Source organism: Temnothorax americanus, unplaced genomic scaffold (genome assembly GCF_048541705.1).
Source record: "Temnothorax americanus isolate GAGA-0224 unplaced genomic scaffold, ASM4854170v1 Scaffold44, whole genome shotgun sequence".
Taxonomy (NCBI): domain Eukaryota; kingdom Metazoa; phylum Arthropoda; class Insecta; order Hymenoptera; family Formicidae; genus Temnothorax; species Temnothorax americanus.
The window spans coordinates 1,105,699-1,120,849 of NW_027509591.1; the positions used below are offsets into that span (position 1 = coordinate 1,105,699).

The window sequence follows — 15,151 nt, forward strand, 5'->3', positions numbered from 1 at the left end:
TGCAAGTAGAAATCTGCACATTGCTTACTTATAGTTTTTTAAGTGTGCAAGTAGAAACCTGCACATTAACAAATATTAATCACAATTAAAAAAAACAAAATGGTGCAAGTAGAAACTTGCACATTGCTTCCTCATAGTTTTTAAGTGTGCAAGTTGAAACTTGCACATTGCTTCCTCGTGGTTGCTCTAACTTCCGTAAATATTGAGATATCGGGCTGTTTTGCTTCCTCATAAAGGAAGCTTTGTTTTCGTGAATTCCGTATATGAACCTTCAATTGCGTATAATTTTTTAATCGATAGAGTATCATTTAAGGAAGGTTGGTATTGAATCAGGCGATGATCGGTAAAGGGGTTCTTTTTTAAAAAAATTTTGAATTTTTTTAGAAATGCTGTGGTTGCTCTAACTTCCGCAAATATTGAGATATCGGGCTGTTTTTTTTTTTTTAATCGATAGAGTATCATTTAAGGAAGGTTGGTAGTAAATTAGGCGATGATCGGCAAATTAGAAATATCCGTGGTTGCAAATAGAAAACTTCGCTCACAAAGTTTATTTTTATAATAATAACAGATATTAGTATAACAGATATTAGTTGCAATAAAGTTTATCACAATAAAAACAAGTGTGCAAGTAGAAACTTGCACATTGCTTCCTCATAGTTTTGAAGTGTGTAAGTAGAAATTTGCACATTGTTTTCTCATAGTTTTTAGGTGTGCAAGTAGAAACCTGCACATTGCTTCCTTATAGTTTTTAAGTGTCCAAGTAGAAACCTCCATATTGCTTCCTTATAGTTTTTAAGTGTGCAAGTAGAAGCCTTCGCTCACAAAGCTTCCTCTATGAGGAAGCCAAAACAATAAAATACTAATAATTATACATCGAATAAAATACAGGCTTCGTTATAGAAGAGCTTAGTGAGCGAAGGCTTCTACTTGCACACTTAAAAACTATAAGGAAGCAATATGGAGGTTTCTACTTGGACACTTAAAAACTATAAGGAAGCAATGTGCAGGTTTCTACTTGCACACCTAAAAACTATGAGAAAACAATGTGCAAATTTCTACTTACACACTTCAAAACTATGAGGAAGCAATGTGCAAGTTTCTACTTGCACACTTGTTTAGTAATTTCTGTCTAGCTTATAGAGGTCAAATCTTTCAACCGTGTACGACAGCTGGCTTCACGGAGATCAAGACAAGGCCAAGCTAGTACAATCTAAATAAGTTTCAACTCAACACGTGAAGCGAGGTCCACCCCACACCCCCATGCTTGTAGCAAGGCGAAACAAGATCCAAGCTAGTACAATTCCAAATAGGTTTTCATTAAATAGTACAGTATATATTTTAAATTTCGCGTACTTTTACGTCACACTGTTCAGAAAATCAATTGTGTATCTTGAAACAAAGTGAAAATTACAAAAGTGAACAGATTTATTAGATTTCGAAAAATAAAATCATAGATATTCTAGTAAATTTCCTCACTTTTGTAATTTTCACCTCAATCCAAGATACAATCGACCCCCAGAAAACGCACATGAAACTCGGTTTTTAGATGAAATAATTATTTCCCAAACGTTGAAAATATTACAGCCGTGTTTTCCAAATTATTTCACATTAATTAAAAAGAAAAAATGTTTTCAAAATTGTCTGCTAACTATACGCTCAATTAACTTTTGTTAATTATAAATAAACTATTATTTCCTAAACTATGAGAATATATTCCTAAATTTGCCCAAACAATTACACAATAATAAAAAATAAGAAATATCAAATATGAATTAAACTAGTGCAATTCACAAATTAAAATTAATTCACGAATCAAATTTTAATTATGAATTAAAGCTTAGTGTAATTAAATTTAAAATTTATTTGATTTATAAATGTTTTAATTACCAATTTTGCAACCCTGCTTGAATGATATACTTTACATAAAGAGGAAGGTATAAAACGTAATTACTATATCAAAATATAATAAGATATCGTAAATTATAGATTTATTACAACAAATAATATATAGATGTTTAAAATTATCTTATATGAAATTATATGAAACACACACGTATACATGAACTTTATATCCTGATTATTCTCCATGTCCTGCAGCTCTACGCAGTAGTACATATATCTTTTCCTTGATCCAATCCTTATTATAGGGAGCATAGGTATTTGTTGATTTTTGATACACAAGACAGGATAAATCCGTTAACTGATCAACGAAATCAAATAATTGACTAATGTCATAAGTGATAGTTGGAGTGTTTGGATTTCGTCTCTTCAGATGTTCTTCATAAATTTTACAAACACCTGTAATTGTAAACAAATAATTAAAGTATGTAAAAATATTATAAAAATACATATGTATGTATAAAATACATTTTGATTCATAATCATCTATATACATAAAAACAAATGTCTAAAACTGTACAGGGTTAGGTTAGGTACGTCCCTACAAAATGCCCTTTTAGACCCCTTGGGGTAATAAAGTATCCATTATCTATAAAAACAAATGTCCTGACTGACTGACTGACTGACTCATCAATGTCCAACCCAAACCCTTAAACCTAGAAACATGAAATTTAAAGAGTATGACGTAAGTACCTACTAAGATTTTTAGAAATTTGACCCCTAATGGGATGAAAAGTAGTAAAATGTGTTCACGGATTCCTCAATATCTCTTAGGCCCGATGAGATTTGACTTGGTTTTTGGTTACAAAGGTTACCCATACAAATGCTTAAAAACACAATTTAGGATTTTGCCCTAATCGACCTTAGGACAACCTAAAGGGGCAAATCTAGATTCGGGAGTAAATTATAGAATCCTTCACATACTGTAGCAAAGCAAGGATATCAAGCTAGTAGATCATATAATACATAAAAAACGAACTGCATTCTGTCGTAATATATTTTTTCTATTTTTAATGCTTATAGTGTAGAATGAATTCACTGTATGCTGTTTAATATATGCAATTGATGTTTTTATTCAAAATATATAACTATATGTATCATGCATAATTAAAGAATTAATATCTTTTATTAAAGTTTATAACTTAAATTTATAATGTAATATTATTATAAATTATAATGTAACATTACCTTCCATGCATTCATTAATGCTTTCATAATCAGAATATGTTCTTGTTTCAGGTCTGTCACCAGGTTGTACTAGTAGTATTGTATGAGACTAAAATCAAATAAAATAGAAGTTAATAATAATATAAACTTAATATACACTATTGATCATGAATTATAAATATTAATCGATTAAACTTATGCCTCTATTGTCATGTTATACTTATATACCATGTCTTTTGATAAAAAATTAATAAGGAAGCAGAAAAACTCCAAGTTTTTTAATGTTACAAAGATACAAAGTTATTTATGAGATATTTACTACGTTTACGCGAGCATTACTTCTGTAGTAACTTACGATATATCACTCGTTTACGCGGAGTAAATTATCGTAAGTTACTACAAAATCCCGTTTACGTGAAGGAATTATCGTAAGTTACTACAGAAGTAACGCTCGCGTAAACGTAGTCATTATCACTATCAATATACAATATATAACATACGAGCAATATAATATATAATATACAAGTTTTCCTTTTTCAATTATTCAATTATATGTATATCAAATAATTAAATAATTTATTTTTCTTATTTAAATTTAAGTGAAAATCACACACACAAGATCATTGATTTCAAACTAGGCATATTATTCTTTTGAGTTTCTGTTCAGTATTCTGTTCGGAATAGTAAAAATAACAGACTATAGAAACATGCGTGATTAGTAACATTACTATGAAATCATATTTTCAACATTTTTCGTAAGTTCATCGAAATTAACCATATTTATGTATCTCGTTCGTCTTTCAATAACAAACTACCAATAATCTATTTATAAATATAGAAATTTTATAATTTCGAACAATTTGAAAGTACAGTATAGGTTGAATCCCATTATTGTCATATATCCACAATGGTACTACAAATACAGATGCAAGAAAATTTGTTACAATGTTAATGTTACAAAGACACATAATTGTATAATAAAGTTGATTTTCAGAGATAGACATATAATGATGGACAAACAACTTTGCTTACCATTTTTATTTATGCGCTATTAGCGAAGTATCGATCATAGAATGATTAATCAGCAATTCTCGCAGACAGCGATTCAGATAATATGGGACGATACGCCCTTTGAAGGACTTGAAAGCTAGAAAGAAATCTGTCGGAATTAAACGCGAGCAAATTACATTATACAAGTGCAATTGTCGACAAATAACATTTCCTAGATTCTTCGATAATGTATTCGTCCCAGAAGTATTGTACATACCATGTGACATGTGTGTGTGTTGAAGAAAAAAGTCTCTCAGCCTGCCCTCTAAAGAATCATCTTCAAACTAAATAGAATGGTGGGAAGAGAAAGGCCCGTATTCATCGGTATTCAAGAAGCGACGTGGTAGCCAATAAACTTTTGGTTCTTACGGAAAAACAACACGTTGATTGGCTACCGCGTCGCTTCTTACCGCGCGGCAAACGTTTCCGCGTCCTGTGTGCAAAAGCCATAAGGCAGGGCACACACTTTTCGTAGAACATAATGCTAGGTCTATAATGCGAGTCGTAAAGTCATAAGTCGTAAGAATTGACCAATCACAATTAAATTTGAGGAGAATAATCGACTGTGATTGGTCAATTCTTACGACTCACGACTTTACGACTTGCATTGTACATACATAGACCTAGCATAACAATAAGGTTTCGACCCCAATCGCGTTTCTCTATTCTTACTTCTACGGTTACAGAGGCCGAATCGAGCAAAGCGATTGGTCGAAACCTTACTGTTACGTTCTATAAAAAGTGTGTGTGCCCTGCTTGAAGCCCCAGACACACTTTTTCGTAACAGTAACAGTAGAATTTCGACCAATCGTGTTACTCGATTCGGGAACATACGGCCGTAGCAACGCAATTGGTCGAAATCCTACTGTTACGTTCTACGGAAAGTGTGTGTGGCCAGCTTAAATCTTTATTACGTGCAATGGCCTTAATTGGTCAATTTCTTACGACTTACGACTTACGACGCTACGATACGACCAATGTAGGACCGGCCATCGCATTGACTACATTTACAATATAGGATGTTTTGATTGGTTAACAACAGACGACGCGACGCGCGACGCGTATAGTGGGAACGCAGCCTAAACGTAGTAATTTGGCCTAGTTTACACTAACCATTTGATACGCGTACCAAGTATTATATTCGTATCAAATTCGTATCAAATCTCGGGTTATCCCGGTGTAAACCGAGATTTGAAACGGATTTGATATGGATATAGTACTTGGTACATACATACGTGTATCAAACGGTCCGGTGTAAACTAGGCCAATGTCGCGTCGCCGCGTTCTGTGATCGGACAATGGGCGCGTTTAGCAGGCATAACTATTGCACGACTGTTGAGTTGTCTTATTAACACTCTGCGTTGATTGGTTGGTTCTAAAAGTAAGAGCCAATCACGTTCGACTGCTACTGAGCGGCTTGGTTTGCTGAACGCGACCATTATTGGCTATCGCTCAGAATCTCGCATAAGGATCTCTAGCCACAGCGAGGTGAGTGAAGGGTCTCGCACACAAAATTGCATAGGCTGCATATGCATAGCATAAGACAGCTAAACCAATGAGTATCTTATGTAAATTAATATGGCGACTTTATGCTGGATGCTCATTGGTTTAAGCGGGGAGCACACACTTCTGCATAACGCATAATGCGTAAGCATAAAGGCCATCGCACACAAAATTTATAGCTTAGCATAAGCATAGCATAAGACCGCTAAACCAATGAGCATCTTATGTAAATCAATATGGCGACTTTATAGTGGATGCTCATTGGTCCAGCGGTCTTATGCTATGCTTATGCAGCCTATGCAATTTTGTGTGCAATGGCCTTAAGACCGCTAGACCAATGAGCAACCAGCATAAAGTCGCCATATTGATTTACATAAGATGCTCATTGGTTTAGCGGTCTTATGCTATGCATATGCAGCCTTGAGGTTTCTCTCTATATTTCCTGTATATCCTTAGGGCCTAAGCAGAATGGCTGTCTTGGCAGTGTTTTATGCCTTAAGTCTTTGTCTTATGTAACGCACAATACTGTGTTAATGTTTCCTGTCTTGTGTAGTTATACGTCGCGTATACTACACAAGACAGGAAACATTAACACAGTATTGTGCGTTAGGGTTGGTTTATAATAGCCGTAACCGTTACTTTAAGCCGTAATCTTTAAGAAATTGACCAATCACAGTCGATTATTCTTCTCACATTCGACTGTGATTGGTCAATTTCTTAAAGATTACGGCTTAAATCAACGGTTACGGCTATTATAAATCAACCCTTACATAAGACAAAGACTTAAGGCATAAAACACTGCCTTAAGGTTATAAGACAGCCATTCTGTCATTAGGGCCTAAGCAAAATGGCTGTCTTGTAACCTTAAGGCAGTGTTTTATGCCTTAAGCTTTTGTTTTATGTAAAGGCCTAAGCAGAATGGCTGTCTAAAGCCTGATCTACAATGTGCTCTTTGCTTTCTGTTTTTTGCTCTTAACCTGTTTGCGACTATCCCGTATTTCGCAATTGCGTCGCGTAACGCGATGTTTTTTGTTCTCTGTCGCCTAAGATAAAAATTAACGAACTTCAGAAGAGACAAGAAACATCACGTTACGCGACGGAATTGCAAAATACGGGATAGTCGCAAAGAGGTTAAGGGTCGACAGGAGTCACGGCCGAACTCCGAATTGATGTTGGAGACCTCGCGCGGTGACAATACGAAACTTCGTTTCAGTGTCGCCAACGTCGAGAAACTAACTTCTGGTTTTATGTGTGAATACGCAATTACGCACACACACCATTGAACTGCTCACGCGGACGCACGGTAGAAGACTATGCTAAGACTGCGGCGTTGCCGCGTCTGTGCGGCGTTGCCGCGTGCTCCCCGCTTTAGCAATACGGCCTGAAAAATGCTTTCTGGCCGTCCGTAGCAGAAGACAGTATCGTACCAAGGCCAACAAGCACCCGCTTTAGATAAATTTTTTGTTTTGCTGATGTATTAAGAAAATTTACAATAAACTAGAATGATTTATCAAAATAATTTTATATCAGCGGGGCACACGTACTTTTGTTGTTAAAATTTTGCAGCAAATATTGAGATTCTGATGTATTAAAAAATTAGATGGATAATAATGTTGATAAACACTCCGTTTTTTTTAATGTTATAAAACTTTATTTTAACATTATACGAAATTATTTCACAATAAGTCTTATTTCTGTAATATTATATGTAAGTTATAATATATATCACATATGTCATAATTATATATATATATATATATATATATATATATATATATACATACATACTTATTGCAAAGTGTTCTCATAATAATATGTTTATAATTCTCATTTATTTAACATTTCTGATATTGTCGTATTTTAGAGAATGACTATAGAAACTTTATAGCAAGTAAAAAAATCGTTATTTTATTTTTCTTCTAATTTTTTCCAATACAGATCTGCCTAAAATTGCGTAGTTTTGTAATAAAATTATTTTAAAAATTATTTGACGAAAAATTGTCGCAAATACTTGCATGATTGAATCTGTTCCTGCAATGTCCTTATGAAATTAAGTCCTTTCTTATGCTTCTCTAATCTATATTAGACAATGGGTGCGTTCAACCGATACTCCGCTAGCCTAGCAATCGTGAGCAGTCGCTCGTTTCCTCTCCTTTTAATCCATTGGGTCAAAGGAGAGGAAACGAGCGAAAACGAGCGACTGCTCACGATTGCTAGGCTAGCGGAGTATCGGCTGAACGCCAACCCAATGTATAAGATCAAAATTTTAAACTACATACTTATTTCAATGAAAATTACATTGAGTCATAAAAAAATAAATTAGAGAAGCATAAGAAAGAACTTGATTTCGTCATAGATTGCAGGAACAGATGCAATCATGCAAGTAATGTGACAATTTTTTGTTATAATTTTTAAAATAATTTTATTACAAAACTACGCAATTAGGCAGTTCTGTATTGAAAAAAATTAGAAGAAAAATAAAATAACGACTTTTTTACTTGCTAGTTTCTATAGTCACTCTCTCAAATACGACAATATCAGAAATGTTAAATAAATGAGAATTAAACATATTATTACGAGAACACTTTGCAATATATATATATATATATATAAGTATGTATATATATTATATATATATATATATATATATATATATATATATATATATATATATTATGACATATATGTGATATTAACTTACATATAATATTACAGAAATAAGACTTATTGTGAAATAATTTCGTATAATGTTAAAATAAAGTTTTATAACGTTAAAAAAAAGAACAAAAAACGGAGTGTTTAATCAACATTTATTATCCATCTAATTTTTAAATACATCAGGCTCTCAATATTTGCTGCAAAATTTTAACAACAAAAGTACATGTGCACCGCTGATATAAAATCATTTTGATAAATCATTCTAGTTTATTGTGGATTTTCTAAATACATCAGCAAAACACAAAATTCATCTAGGTTTTCATTTATGTCTTGCATGTATGTTGAGATACTGCACCTCTCTGGCCACCTTCTAATGCATAGAGCACACAGTCTTATCCAATATAATACCGACTTCATTGGTACTATTTAATATCTTATTGATGTTTACTGCTTTTCTATTATTAAATTTTGTAGTTTTGGAATTTTTATTTATAACTCATTTACCTATAATATATAAAATAGATATTATTTTCAAGTTACATCATATTTTAATCACAGAGAATATGACAGATATATTTATAGCATTATTTACTTTAATCTTACCATTGATAATAATGCCAAAGAGTTTGGTGTTGAAAATTTATAATTATACTTCGACTGTATGTATACTTGTATATAAAATTGTATATAAAATCATTTTGATAATAAATCATTCAAGTTTATTGTGGATTTTCTAAATATATTAGCAAAACACAAAATTCATCTATGTTTTCATTCATTTCCTGCATAACTAATTATAATGTATGTAAAGAGTTACTGCGCATTTCTTGCACTTCTAATAATTTTTTTTCTTGTAATATAAATGAATGATGTAAAACATAATTCATTTTATTTGTATGAAAATAAATAGGCAAGCAACAAAAAAACGAAAAAAATTATTAGGAACTATATAGGAGATGGTTTATAATGCATTCAATGTACAAATCTGGATGGATGTCGTTCTACAAATTAATGCAAATCAAGGACCTATTAAAGGATTCAAATTCATGTTAATTGCCAGTATGAAATCTACACATGCGTCACAAGATTTTGGGACGTATATAGAAAAAGCAGTGACCGAAGCTACTAAATTTGCATCCAGACATTTAAAAAAAATTGAGCTTACTAATAAGAATGGATAAGCGATTATACTTGTTAAAAATTATTATATTATTAGCACAAGAAATACATATAAGTAATTGTAATAAAATCATATTTTTATCTCTATCTCTATATAAATGAATGTATGTGTTTGTCCGCTATGCAAATTTATACAGTTTTGAAATTAAATCAACCTAATTTGGTATACTATTTTATGATACTCTAACTTAGACCGTAGACGTATTTTGAGAACCGCATCATTACCGATTTTTTGGGATATCGGTTCTAAAATATTCATAATGTCTGTTTGTCTGTCTGACTTACTGCGAACTACTCATTTATTAATGGACCGATTTACTGGAAACTGGTGCCAAAATTCTAACTTTTCGGAAATAATGTACTAATATATAACATTTTTACGGGTGGTGTGTACGTATGTTTGGACGTTACATTTATATATATTATGTATTTGTCAAATAAAGAAATATAATAAATAATATAATATAAATTATTTCACTCTTGGTCGTGTTCCGAAACTGCCAGTACTAAAAATCTATAGGTCACGTCACATGTATTACAGATTTTCAGCACTGGCAGTCAATTTCGGAACACAGCTCTGTACGGCCTGTATTACAATATATTGTACAAAATGTTTAAAATAGTGTCATTGGTAAAGAGGAAAATAAATTATTATTTGACGAGGTATTCAACGTACGTTGAATGTACGGACGTAACGTACGTATTTCATGTTAGTTTTTCAAGATAAAAACGGGTTTTGAATGACAGTCTTTTAAAACGTTGTTTTTTTAAACAACTGTACATAATTTTGCACAAAATTGTACTTTTAAGTACGACATTCCTATAGAATGTTTCTCTTGGCAAAATCAAACAACTTTTTCTATTCTAAATTGTGTAAAAAATGTGGAAGAAATATATATACATATATTATTATTTTATTAAATACATATATGTATATATGTGTATGTAATCCGTGGTTATAAATTAAGTTTTATATCTGTTTTTTTTTAATAACATTATTTATATTGATTTTGATTTTATTATAACATATTTTTTTGTTGATTTCAAAAATTGGCTGTAGTTGTCGTAATAGTTTGGATGATTTCTGAAATATTTTTGCTATAAATATGTTATTATTTTCAGTATTATAATAAATAAAACATGTGCATTTTTTTCCGATTAAACACTAGAAATACCAAAACCTATTTTCAACCGTTTCTATTTTTTAATATCCTGTTTTTTATTGTAAAAGTAGAAAATGTAGATTATAATAAAAAAATTATTCGATGTTTTTAACATAATTAATGTAACATTACTTTTAAAAATTGAAACGGTAGAAATTTATTTGGTATTTCTAGTGTAAAAGTTACTTATTTAGACAATCTAATATAATTCACGTCAGAAGAATTATATAATTCTATTTGTTATGTTTTGTATTTTGTAATCTAGAGAACATTTGAAGATGTATAATTAATGTATGTATGCTATACATATGTCTGTATCTGTATATATTTTTTTACATATATGTACCTCTAATTTTTTGAATGTTTTTTATATATGTAATTTTGTCACAAACTGTCGTGAATTATAAATCGTGTAAATTAAAACTAATACTCTTTTAATATCTTTTCTTTTTCTATGTTCTGTCCTGTATATTTTTGTCTATCCTTTTATATTTTTTTATGTTTATTCTTTATACCAATTGTATGTCTCTCTCTATCTCTCTCTTTCTTTGTTCTATCTGTATTCGTAGGAAATGTAAAGAATTGTTTTCTTTAATATTAAAGAAAACAATTTTTACATTTCCTCTTGACGGAATAAGAGACCACCACCTTCTTGCGGTTTCCGTTGAGCAACAATATGTACGTTGTCCATGCATTTATTTGAGAACGAATATTACAATAAATTTATCATATTGTTGCACAAATAATTATTCCTTTTTTAAATTTCATATTACATGTATTTGCATTAGCGAAGGAATTATACTATCAAAACAATATTTCTAAAACAAACAATATATAATTTAATGTTTTATTTCACTTTTCTTGTGTTAACAATAATTTATTTTCTACATGATTTTTTTTAGAAGAAAGCGTACATATTGGCCAAGAGTGGATTTCTATTATTTACGCTTTTTCTGTTTTTTATTTCTTTTATACAGTTTATTTTTAAAATAAAGATAATGTAGTTTTATTAGATATTATTTATCTAATTGATCAATTTTTCTAACATTTTTTGTTATTAGTTTCATTACTTTTAAATAAGAGACACACAATAGTGTTTCATGCCTATAGTGTGGGAAGGGATATTTTATTGTCATATGCAATGTCATAATATATATTTTATTCATAAATCAACATCAGAAGGGATACGCGAGACATAACAGACGAGCCAAGTCAGCCGACGCGCTAACGCATATGAACGCATACGCCGACTTTCGGACCGGCTATGGCTATATATGGCTATGCGCTATGCTTATGTATGCGCTCTTCTACCCGCCCGAAGCTGGCCGAGCCGCGCCGAGTCGCCGCCGAGCGCCCAGCGCACACGTACACGGCTTCGTCAGCTGTGTGCGTGTCCCCACCAGGCGCGCAGGCAGCGGGCAAACAGCACCATTGGCACCTCTGAACACAGCCCTTGTCAGTATGTTACCACGGAAATTCCCCATAAGCTGCTCTTACTAGTGAGAATCGTTTGTCCCAAAGTTTAGCCTAATTACGTAATGAATCTCATTAAAATTAGGCTCATTTTAATCAGTAAGATCAGCCGCAAGCTGGTACAGAGCCGGATTTTGCATTTTGGCTCTTAAAAATTTATTATAAGTAAAATACGGACTCGCAGCTGACCCAACCTGACCCGTGTCTATATATATATATATATAGCTGCGCGTTTCCCCACATTTATTATAAATTTTATTTCGATCCTTTTTCCAAAATCCGGCTCTGTACCAGCTTGCGGCTGATCTTACTGATTAAAACGAGCATAAGTAAAATGAGATTCGTTAATTAATTAGGCTAAACTTTGGGAAAAGTGAATCCGTAATTCCCGACCGGCCGACAGAGGTCTTCACTCTTACTCCTGTCGACCCTTAAGAGCAAAAAACAGAAAGCAAAGAGCACATTGTAGATCAGCCTTTATAACTTTAAGGCAGTGTTTTATGCCTTAAGTCTTTGTCTTATGTAACGCACAATACTGTGTTAATGTTTCCTGTCTTGTGTAGTATACGCGACGTATAACTATACACAAGACAGGAAACATTAACACAGTATTGTGCGTTACATAAAACAAAGACTTAAGGCATAAAACACTGCCTTAAGGTTATAAGACAGCCATTCTGCTTAGGCCCTAACGCACAATACTATGTTAATACTTAATGTTTCCTGTCTTGTGTAGTTATACGTCGCGTATATTACACAAGACAGGAAACATTGGCTGTTTTCCAGCAAGGTGACACGGTGCGACACTGTGCGACACACTCGAACACTGTGTATGAGTGTTTGTTGGAACGCAAAACTCGACCATTGTGGACACAATTTTCGCAAGGATTTTTCACCAGAATAATTTTAAAGCAGTAAATAAGTTATGTTTAATGTAAAAGCAGTACAAAGATATTATGTTTAAACAAATAAAATAAATAAAATACTAGTGCTGAGATATAAAAGATTGGCAACAATGCCTACAGAACACACTCGAACTCTACACCGATGCTGTGTCGAGATGTGCTTCGCTGTGTCGTTGTTGGAAAGCACTGTGTCTGACACTGTGCCACGCAGTGTCGCCTGTGTTCCTAGCAGGAAAGCACCCATTAAAGACCTTCACACATAAAATGCCGTAAGGACGTAAAACATAAGCGTAAGAAAATTGATCAATCTCAATCGAGTATTTTCCCCTACTCGGATTACGGACAGTACAATACTCGATTGGGATTGGTCGATTTTCTTACGCTTACGTTTTACGTCCTTAGGCTGCCTTCACATGCGGCGTAAAATTCGTACGCCAACGTACGCGTAACCTGCGTATTCTAGTAATATGCAAAAACTTACGCTATTTAAAAAGTACCTAATTCACATGGAGCGTATTGCGTTAAATTTCGCGTAAAGCGCAACAATCCTGACCAATGATAGATCAGGCCTTCTGTTGTACAACAGAGCAGAAATACTAAAGTGATTTTTGATTAGTTGTTAATATTTAAGCGTATTGCTAAATACGCGCCATGTGATTGAGGCTGCCTTCACATGCGGCGTAAAATTCGTACGCCAGCGTACGCGTAACCTGCGTATTCTAAAAATATGCAAAAACTGACGCTATTTAAAAAGTACCCAATTCACATGGAGCGTATTGCGTTAAATTTCGCGTAAAGCGCAACAATCCTGACCAATGATAGATCAGGCCTTCTGTTGTACAACAGAGCAGAAATACTAAAGTGATTTTCGATTGGTTGTTAATATTTAAGCGTATTGCTAAATACGCGCCATGTGATTGAGGTACTTTGCATGTACGAATGTGTGAAAGCGCAATATATGTAACGGTATGCACGGTGGGGTTAGGATTGCAATAAAGAATAGCATTCATAACCTATTGTCACTGGCTATGGAACGCCGTTTTACTTTTTAATAGCATAAATAATATTCTACATAATATAAAAGTTTCAAAAAATAATGTCTTGAGAAAAATAGCTATTCGTACTAATGAATTAAATTTATGTCAAACATAATAAAAATCGGATAAATTAAAATTATGTCAGGACATAATAAAAATTCGGAATTATTTTTATGTCCTGACATAATTTTAATTTCACGAATTAAAATTATGTCTGGACATATATAAAATATAATTTAATTTCACATTTTTATCACGTCCCGACATAATTTTAATACATCCAATTTCTATTATGTTTGACATAATTTTAATTTGATGAATTAAAATTATGTCGAGACATAATAAAAATTGAATGAGTTAAAATTATGTCGAGACATCATAAAAATTGTATGAATTAAAATTATGTCGACATCATAAAAATTGTATGAATTAAAATTATGTCGATACGTAAAAATAATTCCGAATTTTTATGATGTGTCGATATAATTTTAATTCATTCAATTTTTATGATGTCTTGACATAATTTTAATTTATTCAATTTTTATGATGTTTCTCAATTTTTATGACATCTCGACATAATTTTAATTCATTCAATTTTTATGATGTCTTGACATAATTTTAATTCATTCAATTTTATGATGTCGACATCATTTTAATTCTTACAATTTTTATGATGTCGACATAATTTTAATTCATACAATTTTTATGATGTCTCGACATAATTTTAACTCATTCAATTTTTATGATGTCTGAATTTTTATGATGTCTCAATTTTTATGATGTCTTAATTTTTATGATGTCTGAATTTTTATGATGTCTCAATTTTTATGATGTCTTAATTTTTATGATGTTGCGACATAATTTTGATTCCGGAGCTGATTTTCATTCCACAATATTGGCAGCATGGTGTAAGTAGCGCCAACAGTTCTTACAGCTTGAAATCGATGTCTACGTGTCCCAGGTCGGCGATGACGACGTCCAGATAGTGCGCTGCGTAGTTTTCGGTATCTAGGTGTATTAATACCTTGAATTCGATGTCTGCGTGTCCCAGGTTGCCGACGACGAGGTCCAGATAGTGCGCTCCGTAGTTTTCGGTGTCTAAGTGTATTAATACCTT

At 32.4% G+C, this 15,151-nt stretch overlaps 1 protein-coding gene across 1 annotated transcript; it reads right to left on the minus strand.

Annotated features, from left to right (window-relative positions):
* Positions 1 to 1,971: 1,971 nt before the first annotated feature.
* On the minus strand, positions 1,972 to 4,337 carry E(r) (enhancer of rudimentary). The gene is made up of 3 exons (XM_077416666.1): positions 4,099 to 4,337; positions 3,088 to 3,175; positions 1,972 to 2,298 (listed from the first exon to the last, which is right to left on the minus strand). The coding sequence occupies exons 1-3, from the start codon at positions 4,099 to 4,101 to the stop codon at positions 2,078 to 2,080; spliced, it is 312 nt and encodes a 103-aa protein (XP_077272792.1). The 5' UTR covers positions 4,102 to 4,337; the 3' UTR covers positions 1,972 to 2,077.
* Between the last annotated feature and the right edge of the window lie 10,814 nt (positions 4,338 to 15,151).